Source organism: Equus caballus, chromosome 7, assembly GCF_041296265.1.
Source record: "Equus caballus isolate H_3958 breed thoroughbred chromosome 7, TB-T2T, whole genome shotgun sequence".
Taxonomy (NCBI): domain Eukaryota; kingdom Metazoa; phylum Chordata; class Mammalia; order Perissodactyla; family Equidae; genus Equus; species Equus caballus.
In genome coordinates this window covers 71,602,745-71,618,417 of record NC_091690.1, presented here as the reverse complement: position 1 = coordinate 71,618,417, position 15,673 = coordinate 71,602,745, and the positions used below count along the sequence as shown (strand labels likewise).

The 15,673-nt window shown below is 46.6% G+C and overlaps 2 protein-coding genes across 23 annotated transcripts in view; one reads left to right on the top strand and one right to left on the bottom strand.

Annotated features, from left to right (window-relative positions):
• RNF169 (ring finger protein 169) overlaps positions 1-8,264 on the top strand; it is an 83,493-nt gene extending 75,229 nt beyond the window's left edge. The window contains exons 5-6 of the mRNA XM_023645724.2: positions 1,000-1,099; positions 1,516-8,264. Coding sequence (XP_023501492.1) covers positions 1,000-1,099; positions 1,516-2,700 — 1,285 coding nt within the window. The 3' untranslated portion in view covers positions 2,701-8,264. The remainder of the gene's footprint in view (positions 1-999; positions 1,100-1,515) is intronic.
• Positions 8,265-12,570: 4,306 nt separating this feature from the next.
• The window catches only part of XRRA1 (X-ray radiation resistance associated 1), a 58,780-nt gene continuing 55,677 nt past the window's right edge, over positions 12,571-15,673 (bottom strand). For 13 of the 22 annotated variants that reach the window (XM_070273299.1, XM_070273300.1, XM_070273301.1 and 10 more), the window contains 4 exons: positions 14,646-14,844; positions 13,704-13,870; positions 13,442-13,547; positions 12,571-13,039 (listed from right to left, as the gene is read on the bottom strand). In XM_070273299.1, the coding sequence (XP_070129400.1) occupies positions 12,786-13,039; positions 13,442-13,547; positions 13,704-13,870; positions 14,646-14,844 (726 nt within the window). In that variant the 3' untranslated portion in view covers positions 12,571-12,785. The remainder of the gene's footprint in view (positions 13,040-13,441; positions 13,548-13,703; positions 13,871-14,645; positions 14,845-15,673) is intronic. The other 9 variants (XM_005612040.4, XM_070273302.1, XM_070273303.1 and 6 more) reach the window with 1 other exon arrangement.

Below are 15,673 nucleotides of genomic sequence, written 5' to 3'. Positions count from 1 at the left end.
TGTAACATTTCACTGTATCATACTGTAATATTTATTTGTCTGCCCAACTGGACTCTGATTCCTTGAAGACCTAGATTGTATCTCATTCTCCTTTGTATTTATTCCCAGCGTCTAGATAGTGCTCATTGGTGACTGACTTATAGTAAGTGTGTAATAAAAGCTTGTTGAATAGAATTATAGCACAGGTGAAATATCAGTGGCAAACATTCGTAAAAGCATTTTTCTCACGAGGTGTCTATTAGGCAAAAGTTGGAGAGTAGGAAACAAAGGTGAGTAATAAGATAATCAAGACCCCCTGTTTACAGTCTCTGGAGCAAATGACAGTCACCTGCACATAATTCTTACGCAGTAAGATTAATGTTAGAATACTGCTTCTGTGGGTTTTGGTTTGGGTTGCAAAGTCATAACGTAATTCATGCATAAGATTAAATAATCATGTGTTCTTGAAGTCTCTTAAATCACCAGGATTTAGGCCTTTGGAAGCTCAAATTTAATGGATCAAGGGAGAAGAGACTACATTTAATTTTGACTCCCTACATAAAAATCTAGTGTACTGCTATGCATTTTTGTAAGTACTTAAGTATGTGTTTCATGGCTGATTTAGATTGCTTGAGGAGAGGTCTGGGCCTCATAAAAGGAAAAAGTTTGTTGTTTGTAAGGTAATTTAACCCTTTCTTCACCCTATTAAGGCTGGCGAAGTACCCCTACATCTCTCTAAGCTTGAGCAAGACAGCCATTGGTCTTGCGTCATTTATGCAGGGTCTACTTGGAAACAAAGGCTTAAACCAATGTCCTTTCTGGAGAACTCTTTCTCTTTTGACAGCATTTGTTCTTAGAATGTGTTTTGTTAATAAATTAACTCATTTTCTATTGTATCTTCCCAAGGGAATTGTCTTTCTTGGTGAGTGGCTTTGAAAGCACAGAAGAGTTGTTATTCTTTTGCCTTAGCTAGCATATGGACTACTTTTGACTATTTGTCTTTTATTTATTCTTTTTTAGGAACCTGAATTCCAAGGTGGAAAGGAGTCAAAGCTGCAGTGACACTGCTCAGGACAGAGCGAAGAGCAGACTCAGAGCAGCCCCAACCAGCAAAGCCAAAGTATACCTCACATAGGCTTCTGGGCTTTCTAGTCCCATCCCGTAACTATTCCAGATGAGAAGAGGCAGAATGGGTCCTAGGCATACTAGTTATGTTGGGGAATTTTGCAAACAGATGTGAAGGAATTAGAGTTTGAATTAGTAGCCAGATGGGTGGAATGAGGGCCAATGGAACCTTTTTCAAAGTTCTAGATGATGTTTTTTTCCTATACATTTTCAGTTGTATTGTTTCAAATGTGTAGGAATTTCTGCAAATGGTGTGCATTCTAGGTTAGGGATTTTCCCTATCAGGCTCACATCACCCTTTATCCTGTTTCTTACCATTCCCCTCCCTATCCCTCTACCATCATGAAGGAATTATCAAGAAAAAATATATATATATATGTATGTATGTATAATCTTTTTAATCTCTTTCAGGTCACAACTATGACCCCTGCCTCCAACCCCATCATTGGTGTTCTCTTGTCCACTCAAAACAACCGCTGCCTCTCAGCCCCTGATTTGACCATCGAAAAGCGTCTACCCTTCAGCTCCCTCCCATCCTTGGCTTCCCTGCATAAGCCAGAGCGCTCCATCAGCCCTGAGAGCAATGACAGCATCTCTGAAGAACTAAACCATTTCAAGCCCATTGTCTGCTCACCATGTACTCCTCCCAAGAGACTCCCTGACGGCCGCGTGCTAAGTCCCCTCATCATCAAATCAACTCCCCGCAACCTAAACAGAAGCCTGCAGAAGCAGACTTCTTATGAGGCCAGTCCACGGATCCTCAAAAAGTGGGAACAGATCTTTCAGGAGCGGCAAATCAAAAAGACCCTTTCAAAAGCCACCCTCACCTCCCTGGCTCCAGAAACGGGGGAAGACTTCCCAGTCTCTGAGGTTATCCATTCTAACAAAGAGAAGCCACTTCCGGCTTTAAATACAAGACTGTCCAGTGGGCAAGTACTCTCTGAGTATACTGGGCCCAACCCCACTGACCTTGATTATTTCCCCTCTGTTAGCCAAACAAAAACAGAACAGGGCAGTGATAGTAAAAGGAGCACTGAGATCTCATTGGAAACCTGCTCTTCTTCAGAACTCAAAGTGGGAGCCAGTGGGACATCTTTGGAGAGAGAGCAGTTTGAAGGGTCAGGGTCAACCCCAAATGCCAAGTTAGAAAAAACCTGTGTAAGTACAGCCATGAAGATCTCAACAGTTAATTCAGTGCTGCCCAAAAACAGTGTTTTGGGTGGGGTCCTCAAAACAAAGAAACAGCTGAAGACAGTGAATCATTTTGATCTGCCTAACGGTGTTCTGGCAGACAACCTAGGTGAGGAGTCACTCCCTTCCTTGCGTCGGGGCCGGAAAAGACACTGTAAGACTAAGCACTTGGAACAAAATGGCTCCCTTAAGAAACTGCGACAAAGCAGTGGTGAGCTGGGTCTGGCCCCGACAGATCCGGCACTGCGAGAGATGGAGCAGAAACTGCAGCAAGAGGAAGAGGACCGACAGCTGGCTCTGCAGTTGCAACGCATGTTTGACAATGAGAGGCGGACTGTGAGTCGGCGGAAAGGAAGCGTGGATCAGTATCTCTTACGGTCCAGCAACGTGGCTGGAGCCAAGTAGCACCTAATGAACAGTGTTCCTATTTTTAAGAAGTCTTTGGGCTTGATCATTTATTCTGAAGAGCTGAGTGTTCTCACTTTGGGTTTCTTTTAATGGCAAAACACTGTCTGATATGGTTCTGAAAGGTTCCAGGGCCTTTGCAGTCCATATCTAAGGGAACCGTGTCTCTGCCTCCCTGTGACCCGCACCAGAAGCACTCCTCACCCCTCAAGTGACCCACCCCTGAGGGCTTCTGGGCCAAATCTGGCAGCACCCACTTGGAATGAGATTCAGGAGCACAATCGCCAGAGTTAGAAATGGTAGAGGAAAGAGGGGATACCTTCTCAAACCGACAGACCTCCTGACTTCTTTCAACAGGGTGTGGTTTTAAATCAGTCTTGCAGATAAAAATTAGTTCCATCTTTTTCAAAAGTCGAACAGTGTAGTTCTTTGGCAGATCTAAGAAGATTATGTTCCCCTGTCTCCTTACCCTTACCACAAGTAAATATACCTAATGAAATCAGTTGAGTTTATGCTTCTACGAAAGTTAATTTAGAGTCCCTGTTTAAAAAATATTTGATTAATGCTATATAGTTGACATGTGCAGTCATTGTTTAATTTGGTCTTCCCAGGAGACCTAACATGTAAGTGGTATTAGCTCCATTTTTAGATAGTGAGACTGCCATGCAGATGCTCAAGTTCTCTCAACTACTAAGTGGCATAGCCCAGACTGACTGCTGGGTCTCCCAACAACAAATCCCATGGATTTTCCACACAAACAGGCTGCCATAATGGGCTGCAACCCAAGGGCATGCCAGGGGAGCCTAGGGAAAGGTGGCTGGGCATTGCATACTGATCATGCAGATAATAGATACTAACTAGAAGTATAAAGATAGACTGTGCAGTTATGCCCGCCCCCACAGTTGATAGCCTTCTGTTTTCCTGGAGGGTTCCACTCTGTGAGATAAATTACAATTGGACTTCATTATTACTGTCCACATGGCCAAGGGTTATCTGCAATGTTGATCTAAAATCAAAAAAATTTGCCCAGAAGTCAGGCAAGAACAATGCTGAAACTCCATACTATGGAAACAAGGTATCTAGCTGGATGCAGCTGGTAAATTCAGTCCCATGGACCTTTGGGGTTTATTTTCCTTAGCAGCTGACACCATGTGTCTTTTGCATCCCTGGTGGTGCTTGGTGCTTCTGCCCATCTGGGCTCATTGAGAATAGGGATTAAGATATGATTTTAGGGAATCTCAGACGGGCTGGCATTCCCTGTGCATGTATGAGCTGTTGCTATAAGGTCATGTGACTGGCATTTTAACAAACCTTTCAGAGCTTATATATCCCAATGTATGTTGTTCCCCTTGAATGGTCCCAGCAGGATACTGCATAGTTTTTCCAATGATGTTGCCGTTGGCAAGAACATTTCTGGAACTGTCTTCAAAGTCTAGAAACATCGACTCCTAAAATGTTAGAACTGGAAGGGACCTTAATGGTCATCTATTCTAACCTCCTCTTCTTCCTAAAGCGGAAGCTAAGATCCAGAATACTGACTCACTGATCAAGGTCACTAGGGATTTACTATATCACCTTCTTTTGATTCTTAGGAGATTTGCCCTTCTTCTTCTCTGGGCAAATCTTTAATCTTTTGGGGTTATGGGAAAGAGAATTTTGAGTTTGAAACTAGCCAGAAGCTATTTGAAGCCTCTGGAAGAGAAGGTAGGTTGTCAAGAGGGTTGGAGTCCTAAGTGAGGTGCAGCTGGAAAGCAGTCAGAGCCATTTTCTAGTGCAGCTCATCGGCAGTTCCCAAAGAGAAGTTCCAGAGATGTCGTAAGCATTTTGGTCATCATTGAGATATGTGGAACTTCCTCAGTGACTACTTTGGTGGGGAGTGTCACTCACCTGAATGTGTGTATTCTGTGTTTTGTGTGTCTGTGCGTGTACACGTGCAGATGTATGTTTAAAAGACATACATCAGTCTCATTACTTTATATTGACACCACTTCAGTTCTAGGTCCCACCAGTAACATAGACCCTCCGAAGGCTGCTGGAGGGTGTGCTGGTGCCCAAGATAGAAGAGCTGGCGCTGGTCTGCAGAGGACAGGGAGGGTGACCCACTAAACGCCCTTAGAGAAAACAAGTTACTGCCGTTTCATGTAGTTCCTTTCTGGTTTTAGTAAATATTATTGGAAGGCTAGTCTCAATGGTAATAGCAAAGACACTTATTTTTCCACCTGCCATCTTTTTTTATAGCTCCAATAATTTGAAAAAATACTTTTCAGTTGGAACTGATTTTTGGTTTTGGGAAAAAGAAATATTTTTAATAGAAAAAGATATATATTTTAAATATTTCCCCAAAGTAATACTTTCGTTTTAAGAAATTGCATAGCAGTAGCAACAAATTTTAGCTTCAGGTGCAGAGTAAAAAGCTACTACTTCTTCTTAAGGGAATATTCCAAACGCTGGATCCAGCTGACTGACTTTCCCACTTTGTACCTACTGAGGTGCCTAGAATGGTATTGACAGTTGTTTTCCAAATTTCCAGCTGAGCAGTAGTCCTTCAAATATAGGCCAAGCAGTTAAGTTAAGGAGGGACAAGATTTAATCTTTATTCTGCTTGGCTTTGGAGGAGGAAAAAACCACTAAGGTATTATCTCTATTTTAAGATCCTTCCCATACTTAATAACTAAAACCTGAACACTTTTTCTTTCTGAAAAATTTCCCTCCTGTTTGCTTGATTGTGAAGTTGGTCACAAATGGAGTTGACATGAATTCTTTGGAGAAAAGGAAAGACAAGGAAAATAAAATGATGATGAGGGTTTGTGAGCTAGAATGAGAGATACACTATTTCACGAAACATATTTCTCACCAATCACTGGACTCTGATTCACCATACAAATTTCCCATGTTCTACTAACTCTGTTCCTTGTGTATATGCATTCTGTGTTTTTTCTCATTAAAGGGGAAGTTATGAGAGGTTGGAGGATGGAGGTCTTTCTGATGGGAAGTCCAGGAAATGTGGTGCCCTGAGAAGGGGGCTCTCGGCCCTTTTTCAAGAGTGGGAAAGACACTTTGGGAACACGTTCAGGATCCATTGATTGTATCTGCTGGAAGAAGGCATCTGGGCCTATTGGGTTGGTGTCAAATCATGGCATTATGCATCCAGCCCCTGGCTCCTTTTATATAATTGCCTCTTTTTGAAAGGTTAATTCTTCTTGGCTGAGGCTTCCCAGGAAAACCTTTTGTAGGTGGCTTCATTTATTTTAAAATTTTTAAAAATTTTGCCTGGAGGAAGCACTGGTGATGAATGCCTTCTGTGTTTTTCGTATTCCCTAAAAGAAAAATGCCCTTAAGAGATTAAAGCTGCTTAGTTAATTGCTGTATGATTACAAAATGACAGACTGACTAAAATGGGAAGCTGCCACTGTGCTTAACTGGTGAAGCTGATGACCGAAGGCTGTGCTGTCCGCCCTTTCTGTTCCATTTGACAGACATTTCCTGAGCTTCGAACTGTGCCAACCCTGTGCTGGGTCATGGAGATAGAATGATGGAAAAGACAGTCCCTGCTGAATGTCTAATGGAATGTATTTGAATGTGTGCATGGCTGGAGAGTTTGTTAATGGTCTTATAAAAGGCCGGTTCTTTTATAACGATGATCTTGGATGGTCCCATTCAAGATACTGCCCAGTACCCAGCAGGCTGCCTTGAACATTTTGGATACCCCCATCAATATTTGTGAATTTGATTGCAACACTGCTTTCCATTTGCTAAGTAATTTTACCAGAGGAGAGTGAATTTTTTCCTCCATTGATTACAGGACAATAACATCTCTTCAGGAGCTGCTTTTAGCATAAGCCCCAAGAAATGAGGCAGGTTGTGGATCACTGACATGGTCAGAGGAGGCCCACATCTCAATTTAGTAACCTCCTAACCTCTTCCCCAACCAGACAGACCTCTTACCAGAACTGGCAGCAGCCTGGGATTCCTTTCCTTATTCCTGCCTGGCTTTTCATTCAGCAGGAGAGGAAGGAAAGAAAAACTGAAGGCTTGATCATAATCATAAAATGTTAGAGCTGGAATGGGCATGGAAGTCATCCAAGTCAAACTCTTCCCCCTGCCACCCCTCTTTTCTTTTTTAAGAAACGAGGAACTTGATTGAGTTTCAGTGCCGTGCCCTATTTTATACTGTAGCTTTCTAGGGTCTGAATAAATAGTTCTTTAATTTACACACACACACACACATACATACATACATACATACACACACAATTTGCTAGTGAGGGGGACACCCAAATGATACAGGCTTTTTAACAGCTTTTTCTTCCTGATTTTTTTCAGTTAGAATTAAAATGTACCTATATCCCCTGAACATACACCCAGGTAGGGAAAAGCCTCAGAGTGTGAGTAATGTGAATATGGAATCTTGGAAGTTATATATTTTGATTGTAATAGTCATCATTTTGGCCTGCTTTTTAGAAGTGAGCATGGCTGCTTATAAATTCTGTGACTCAATGAGAAAGCAGGTCTGTTTTTGAAGGGGGTGGATTTGAAGGAAAGAGGCTGCCGAATAGATTTTCCTCCAAAGATGATCCAGAAATGCATCTTTACACGACCGTTGTCCACTGTAGCTTTCTGAAGATTGTTCTGCAGAAAAGAGACTGACAGATATGCAGAGGTCACCAGTTTAGAGACTGGTTAAATTGGATGAAGGAAAAGTGCCAAGACTGAATGTGCACATTGTTCTATGTATTAACAGTATTTTTTTCTTCCTAAGAAAAATATTTACACAGTTTGTGAGTAAATGCTTCCTTAATGTCTTGTCAGCGTGGGAGGCAACCTCAAACTTGGGGCAGGCTCCCTCTAGCTTTCCTGGTGTCTTAAATCAAGAACTAGTGTTCATCTTCCTTTCCTCTCTTAATAAGGGTAAAAACAGGCAGTGCATTCCTCAAAGATCAGGCCCTGTGAGCTCAAGAGTAGCTTTTGGGCCCTGGCTCTAGATGGCAGCAGTCAGATTCTCCCTTCTTGGCCCTGCCCATCCTCCAAGCTGTGCCACCAATGGGAAAAGGCGCTCTTCCTCAGTGGGTTCAACCCTTAGCCTCCAGCAGAACACTTAAAGTCCTAATGAGAGAATGGATAACTATGCAAGGGAAAAATGATTATCTTAAACGCCAGCTAATGGGTTTTTTGTGTGCGTGCCTGATGTTGTTTACTCTGTTCTTTGTACAAACACAGTTGTCCTTAGGGCCTTTTTCCCTCTCACCTAGAAATAGAAAATGGGTTGTATATTCGTTTTATTCAACCTGCTGTCTGTATTAGAATTGGAGAAGGGACCTGGATCCTTGTGGACTGCCACTGCTGGCTGCCTCCCTCTCCGACTCATCATAAAGAACATTTTGACAAAGACAGAGGACTCAGAACAGGGCGTATACCCTGTCAGGGATGCTTCTGCCAACAAGGAGTCAAGTGGGATGATGTGTTGTTTATTTAAACAGTACCAAAGTGCATTCTTCAATGTATGTTTGCCTGCTTGAGGAGAGGCCCAAGTGGAGAATACAGTAAAGCAAACTCATGAAAGTGAACGTTCTGGTTCTAGTCAAAGTCTTATCTCTGGAGAGCAATCTCAGACAAAACCCGGCTAAGCCTAGACTATGTGTGGTTGATTTTTGGTGTTATCTTGGCTCTGGGAGATGCCCCACATTGGAATGTCTTCCTTTGGCATGCAGATATTGGGAGAAATTAGGTGGGATGGGGTGGAAAATGGTGCTATATCTTTTGAGTTCTAAGTTATTTTCAATTTACAACCGCCATTCTCATATTTAACCATTCTTACTCCTAATAAGGCACCAAGAAAGAGTTTGAGTAAAGAACAAATGTACAGGATGACATTGTCCTTGTACATCAAGGCTGTACTCAGAACATCTGATTTTTTAAAATATCCCCTTTTGGAACCATTGCTCAGGAATTCATCAAAATCCCCTTGGCGTCAGTTTCTCATCGAACAGAGAACAAATGTATCCCTGTTCCATCTAAACTTGTAAAATCAATTTGAAAGACTGATGTAAGAGTCCATGCCATGCACAGTAAACCAGCACTTGAAGGACCTTTGAAATCATCTGGCCCAACCTCTTCCAAAGGAGGGTCATTAAAATGATTTGCAAGAAACAATGTAGCTAGTTGGAGATACCAGAACAGAACTCGATTGTCCCTTGGCCCCCAAAAGTAACAGAAAATGCTCTACATACCACTCTTAGTAATTCCCTTATAGCCTAGTGTGGTAAAGGGGGTGGTCCTCGTTTACGGCTGGGAAACTCTGGCCCTGACGTTGCCTGGAAGCTGGGTCCTCTGACTCCAAAGCCACTGATTGCTTTCTCCTGCTGCCCTGGCTCAAATCAGCCTCAGGGTGGTGCCATCCTCCTCCACTGGCCTTGGTAACAGTATGGTTCCAGTTGCTTTCTGGGTTGGATCTCCTCCTAATTGGGTCTGGCAGGGCTAGAGAGATCAGAGTCTTCCCTCTGCACCTACTGTAGGGGTGGGAGGTATCTTGAGGTAGCAAAGACTGTGAGGCACAATCTGCATCTGATGCAGTTTTCTCTCCTGTGGCCACATCTCACTCTCCTCTGGTGCTCAGTGGCATCATGGATAAGTGATTAGAAACACAGGTTGGACCTAATTTGGGAGAATTGGTGGTGGGAGAAACTATTTCTTCTGGTTTTCTCTTGTTAGAAGATTGGAGAAGGCTCAGAAGAGTGTGGCTGCTGGCTTCCCATCTGCTTCTGGAAAAGGAAGGGGGCTCCGGGTGAGAGGCAGCCAGGGTGAAGCATCCTTGTGGTAGACGAGATGTGGGGAGAGTGAGTGAGTATGCTGGCAACAGGGTGGCTACTGCCCCAAAGGCCTCCTTGATTAGTTAGGAATTCATGTTTATCTGATAAATCTAGTTTGAGGCTTTACTCGCTGAGACAAGCACTAGGTAATGTCTCTTCAAAAGTACAAAACTCAGAAAACCAAGCAACTGAAATTTGTTCACTCCAGAGCCCTCAAAGTTTTCTTTTTTAACACCACAAGACCCATAGAGATTGAAAACCCCATTGATGCTATGAGTAGGGTTAAATGACCTGCCCTATGTCATACAGCAAATAAGAGATAGGGTTAAAAATTGCACCCTGGTAATGTGACTAAGTCCGGATGACTCCTGAGATAGAATAGACACAACTGGTAAATGACTCTACGGCTTCCAGAGATGTAGCAATTCACCTGTACGGTGGGGCGGGGGTGGTGAGTGGACGGTGATACCCCACCTCGCATACTTAAAGCAGCAGGCAGGTTGGAGTGCTGTTTTTCTTGATAGGAACACATGGTTTTAATAAGGGGGTGCTCAGGTATTGCCTGTGGGAACATGCCCAGCACTGACTTCTAGTCGCCTTAGCCATAGCTGTGTATAATATGTATAATCTCATTAAGACAGCCGGCATGAGCTAGTTCCCATTCCTCCCAGCACATTCATTCAATAAATGTTGAGTGCCTCCTGGACCTAGACCCTGGGCTGAGCACCAGAGGTATAATCAGTTCTTGGTACATTGCAGTGTGATGCCAAATGAGGTCATACAGGGTTGCAAAGAAGAAAAGCCCAGTTCAGTTTGGGAGGGGAGTTCAAGGACATCCCTGACCTAAGGCTGAAAGGATGACTAAGAAACATTAGCTCCCATATGGTCTTACGTAGGGCTTCCTAGGCGAGTAGCAGAGTTGCTGGGTAGCCTCCTAGTGGCTTCCTTCCTGGGAGTTCTACACTGACATGATTTAGCTATACGTGCGGGCAAAGGGGTCAGAGCTCTGTACACTCACTCTGTAAACAGCCTCCAAGATGGGGAAGTTAACAATCGAGAAAGTAGAATGAGCCTGGCAGCCTGGAACGCCAGGCTGAGACTAAGATGATGAAATGTAAAAATCCTGCATCAGGTACCAAAGGTGAATTTAAGCATAAAACAGGGAAAGCAACTCTGATATTAGTAGTCTGCTGATAAAGGATCAATAAAGCCAAAAGAGTAATGCCATTGTTTTAAACAGTGAGCAAAAGGCAAATAAAATGTGAGGCTGTATAAAACAATGTATCCAGAGAAGGGAGTGGCAATGCTGCTGTGCCCTGCACTGGATACAGCTGGAGTACTGCATCTAGCTATCATGAGTAGGGGAGAAAACCACAAACTTAGCAAGGCCAGGAGAGGCAACCAATTTATTCAGATGGATCCTATGTAGAATAACTTAAGAGTATTTGGCCTGAAGTGTAGCCACTTGAGATGGTCTCACACTAGTGAAGGGTTGGCCTGGCTGCGCAGAGAGCAGATATACTCTTGGCCAGAAAGCAGAGCTAGGATTACTGAGGGGCTTAGGGAGACAGCTTAGCCCAAAGGCTGGAACTGTCCGATGGCTTTCCCAACAAAGGAAGGGATGGCCTTTCGAGGGAATGAGCTCCCTGTCCCTGGATGTGCAGGCAGGAGCTGAGTGGTTTGCAGGAGAGACTGCAAGAGGCTTCCTGCTTTGAGATTGGAATAGCATGTTCCCAGAAGCCTTCCAGGCCTGAGAGCCTATGGTTTGGTGGTGTTTCTGGCTGAAGGCAGCAGTCCAGTTCTCCAGAACTAGAACCTAGTGAGGTTTACAGTGTGACTGTTGGGGTGGATTCTCGTTCCTAATGTTAAGAGAAGGGTGGTTTTGGGCCTCAGAAGATCCAAGGGGGTGAATCAGAATGTGCCCCTGTGCATGAGTGTCACTGTGGGTAACACTTTCTTACCTGGATCCTTCCAGGTGCCTGTGTGAATGAGTGAGATTAACTGTGGAACTTGATATGTGTGACTGTACGAGTGTCAATGTGTGTGTCTGGTATGACCACAACTGGGTGTAAATATTTTCTGGCCAGATGTGTGAGACTGTGTGGTTGCATACAACAGTATGCAGATATTTCTGAGTCCTAACAGAGCCTCACTTGCAATACGGCAGATACTCCACTGCGCTTCCCGTCAGACCTGTGGCTACAAGACTATGCTTCTATACTCACCTTAATTGCAACTTAGGCTGTGGGAGTCTGTGCCTTGCTGAGGATCCTTAAGCCTTGTGCTACTGCTTCCTGGACCCTGGGAACTGCAGGCCTGCTGCCCAGGTCTGAATTGTAGGCACTCCCTGGAGAGTAGCCTTAGGAGCAGGGGTTGCCCAAGTGAGCAGGCCACACCCAGCATCCAGCCCCAAATGCACATCTCCTGATTCTGCCCTAGTGGCCTCCAGATCCTCCTCTGTAGCAGGCACTGACTGCTGGGTACTCACAAGAATGAGGCAAGCCACAGGCTGCCTTGGCCAGAATTAGTTTACTTACTGTGAGCCAGGGCTGACCTTGCCCAGGGTCCGTTATAGAGCCACAGCCCACCATGTCTGCATGTGGGACTTTGTCTTACGTCCTGAATTAGAGGACATTGGGAAACTCCACATAAGCCCTCCCCTCAGCTTGTCCCACCTTTGTGGCCACAGCCATCTGATAGGGGAATTCCAAATCTTCTCTTCCCCTTTGCCCCCTATTTGCCCTCAAAATGGAAAAAGCTGCCCAACAGAAAAAGCACCATTTCTGGAGCCTGGAGGCCTTAGTTTTGTTCCCCCCAACCTCACCCCAACACACACACACTTTATTGGCTGTGGGCGAGTTAATTAACGTCTCTGAGCTTAGATTCTGTGCTGCTTCTCTGTTCCATCAGCCCCGTTTTCTGTCCTAGTGCCTATCACAGCACTGCTGGACATGTGTGGCTTGGGCAGGTTTCCCACAGGACTTTAGGGATGCGCATCAGCCGGGGATCTATCCCCAGTGTGACAGCCCGGCCCAGGCTCCAAGAAAGAATGCAGGCTACCTTGTTCTATGCACCCACTCTTTATTGCTGCTGTGCCAGGCGCCGGGTCCTGCCCGGACCAGGGAGGGGAGGTCCTGACGAGCTCCCAATTCTGTGTGGCCAGTGAGCAAGGCCAAGCCAAACTCAGAGGCCCAGCTCCAAGGTTCGGTGGAGGGCGAAGAGCCCTCTGGGAGGGCGTGGGGCCCACGCTGGGCGGTGCGCATGGCCCCGTGCATAGCCCTAGCCTTTCGAGTCACCTGCCGTGGGCTCCTGGCAGAACTCATCCATGATCTCGAGGAAGCGGCCGAACTTAGGCTGGCCCTCGCTCAGTGCCGGGTGGGCAGGGGGTGGCGCAGTGGCCCTGAACACCGTCCGTAGCGAGCAGCGTACCAGCCTCCGGTAGCGCAACCGAAACTCCTTCAGCAGCCGCTTGGCCTCCAGGTACTGCTTCTGGTTCACCAGACGCTGCTCCGTCCGCTGCTGCAGGACAGCTCCTGCAGGGAGAGAAGCCAGGAGGGGAACCAAGCTCGCCCTGGGTCCCACCTAGCCCAAAACAGCAGGGACTGGGTCCAGAGCCCCCAGAAAGTGGGATGCGGTGGGAGGAGGATGTTAAGGGGACTTAAAATTGCCTCTCCAGCTTGGGGCATTAGGAAGCCAGCGATGTCCCCTCTTGATTCTATCTCAAGCCTTAGTTCATAGGTCTATAACATGCCATGTGACTTTAGGCCACTACCTGCCTCACTCAGGCCTCAGTTTCTCCATCTGCACACGGGAAGGCTGGGGCGCATGCTCTCTAAGACCATTCCTGCTGACACAAGCCCTTTGCCTTATACCATCAGATGAGTAAACCTGTAGATCTCAGGTCCTGGCAGCTGAGACTGGGGCCAGAGCCGTACCTAGTGGAGCCTCTGTAATATTCCGGGGTTCCCGCATGCGAATGAGGATGTCGTCCAGCAGCTGGGCTCGAGTCTTCCTTGGGGGTGGAATAGGGATCCTCTGGGCCTGACAGAAGGTAAGAGAGGCAAGTGTTATCCTAGTCTTATGCTCAGGCTTTCCTGGCCTCACCTCCTCACACAGTCATAGCAACAGGCAGGGAGCATGTGGGGCACTGGGAAAGCATGGCCTGTAGAAGGCCTGAGGCGACAGTCACAGCTGTACCTGTGGGAGTCCCAGGGGGCCATTCGCATGCTCAGGGAGGCAGAGGTTTACCCGTCTCTCCTTGGGAACGTAGTGTTTCTGAAGCGTGTCGAGCTTGGGCTTGGAGGAGCGGTAGAGCAGCGGGTGCTTCAGCATGTGCTGCAGAGCCTGGGCATTCTTCTGGATTCCTGCGCACAAGGGAGGGGCGAGTGAAGTCATTCCCTCTCCTCCGGCTGCAGGCCTCCTCCAGTTTCTTCATCCCCAGTCTCACAGCAACCCCAGCTAAAAGGATTTGCGAGGCCCCGAGGAGGAAACCCTGCTCCCACATCTCCCCCGGTCTGCTGCAGTGCCTGACCTTCCACCACTCGTTCAGGGCACACTTGTCCCCTGTGAGCACGGATCCTAATAGAAAAGTGACACTGGAGTGGGGAGAGGGGCTGACCCCAGTGTAACCCCATTAACCTCAGGGGGTTACACTGTGGGGACTGACACCCCAGAGAGCACAGCTGAGCGCCACTTCCTTTCAAAGGACAAAAGTGTTAACACATCTGGAAATAAGGGGCTCAGAGAGGGCACTGCCTCCTTTGCCTCAAACCCAATAAGGAGGATTTTGGACGTTCAGTTTGGGGCTTATGTGGGCTGCGGAGGAGCTCGGGAATCTGGCCGGTCTGGGTGTTTGTTCATCAAACCCTTCCTGGAGAGGCTTTTCCCACCAGAGTGTCTGGTCCCAGACTGGCTGGAATCTCGAAACAGCTGTGTCTCGCTAAAAGCCAGCGAAGACCTAGGCCAGGGGTCCCGACATGCAGGGCTCCAAACCGGGACACCAGCAGGGGCCCTTTGACAGACATTCAGACAGAGGACAACACTGGCCTGGAAGAGGCTTGGCGTCAGCCTTGGCTTCGCCCTGACTTGCTCTGGGCAGTGGAGAGGGCCCCTTGCCCTGGAGCCATTCTCCACACATACCCTTTGGCTCGGTGAAGGCGGGATCAGGCTTGGCCGTCAGCAGCTCCTCATAGCCACGGTACTTGCTGGGGAGGGAGGCAGATATGCGCTTCCTCCGAGTCCTCTTCACCTCTCTGGGTGCTTTGGGTGGTGGTCTTTGGTCTTTCTCCTTCGTCTCTGAAACCCCCCTCTCGAGGGTGGAGGCAGGCAGCCCACTCACCTGTGCCCAGGAAGAAAAACACATGCATTCATTTCATTAACACTCTGAGCATTAGCTCTGTGTGGGTCCCCATGCTGGGCCCTGTTTAGGGCAAGAAGCAAGACTGGGGTGAGAGGAGGCAGACATGAAATAGACAATGACCATTCACCTTGATGAATGCTGTAACAGAAGGGAACACAAGGGTTGTGGGTGAGCCGCAGGAAGCCCTGACCCAGCCTGGGGGGACAGGAAGCTTCCTGAAGGAGGTGATGCCTTAGCCTGAACTAAGTCTCGAAGAACCAGGAGAGCCATCCCCAGGCAGAGTCGGGAGAGGGGTGGGCCGCAAGCAATGAGGAGGACTGTTGCAGGCAAGGAATGGCATGAGCAAAGGCGCACAGGTCAGACACAGCAAGGTGCATGTGGGGGAACTCAAAATTGGTACAGCTGGAGGGCACTGTGAGGAGACAGGCGGCTGGAGCAAGAAGCAGGGCCCCGATCAGTAAGGACCTTCCAACACCAAGCTGAGGGTGTTTTGCTTCTGTTTATATTTTCTTTCTCCTCACTGTGATGCCAGCCATGGAGGAGTTTTAAGAGGCTGAGTGAACATTGTTTGAATTCACATTTTTAGCCTGCTCTAACGGTTTTATAAGAAACATCCTTCTGAAACCTGTATTTCATATAGGAATGTAGTTATACCCTTTATTAAAACTTATGGTTGTCTAAAGAAGAAACAGAAAATCTGAACAGACCTATAACAAGTAAAGAGATTGAATAAGTAATTTTAAAACTTCCCACAAAGCAAAGCCTACCAGATGGCCTCAGTAGTGAATTCTACCAAACATTTAAAGAA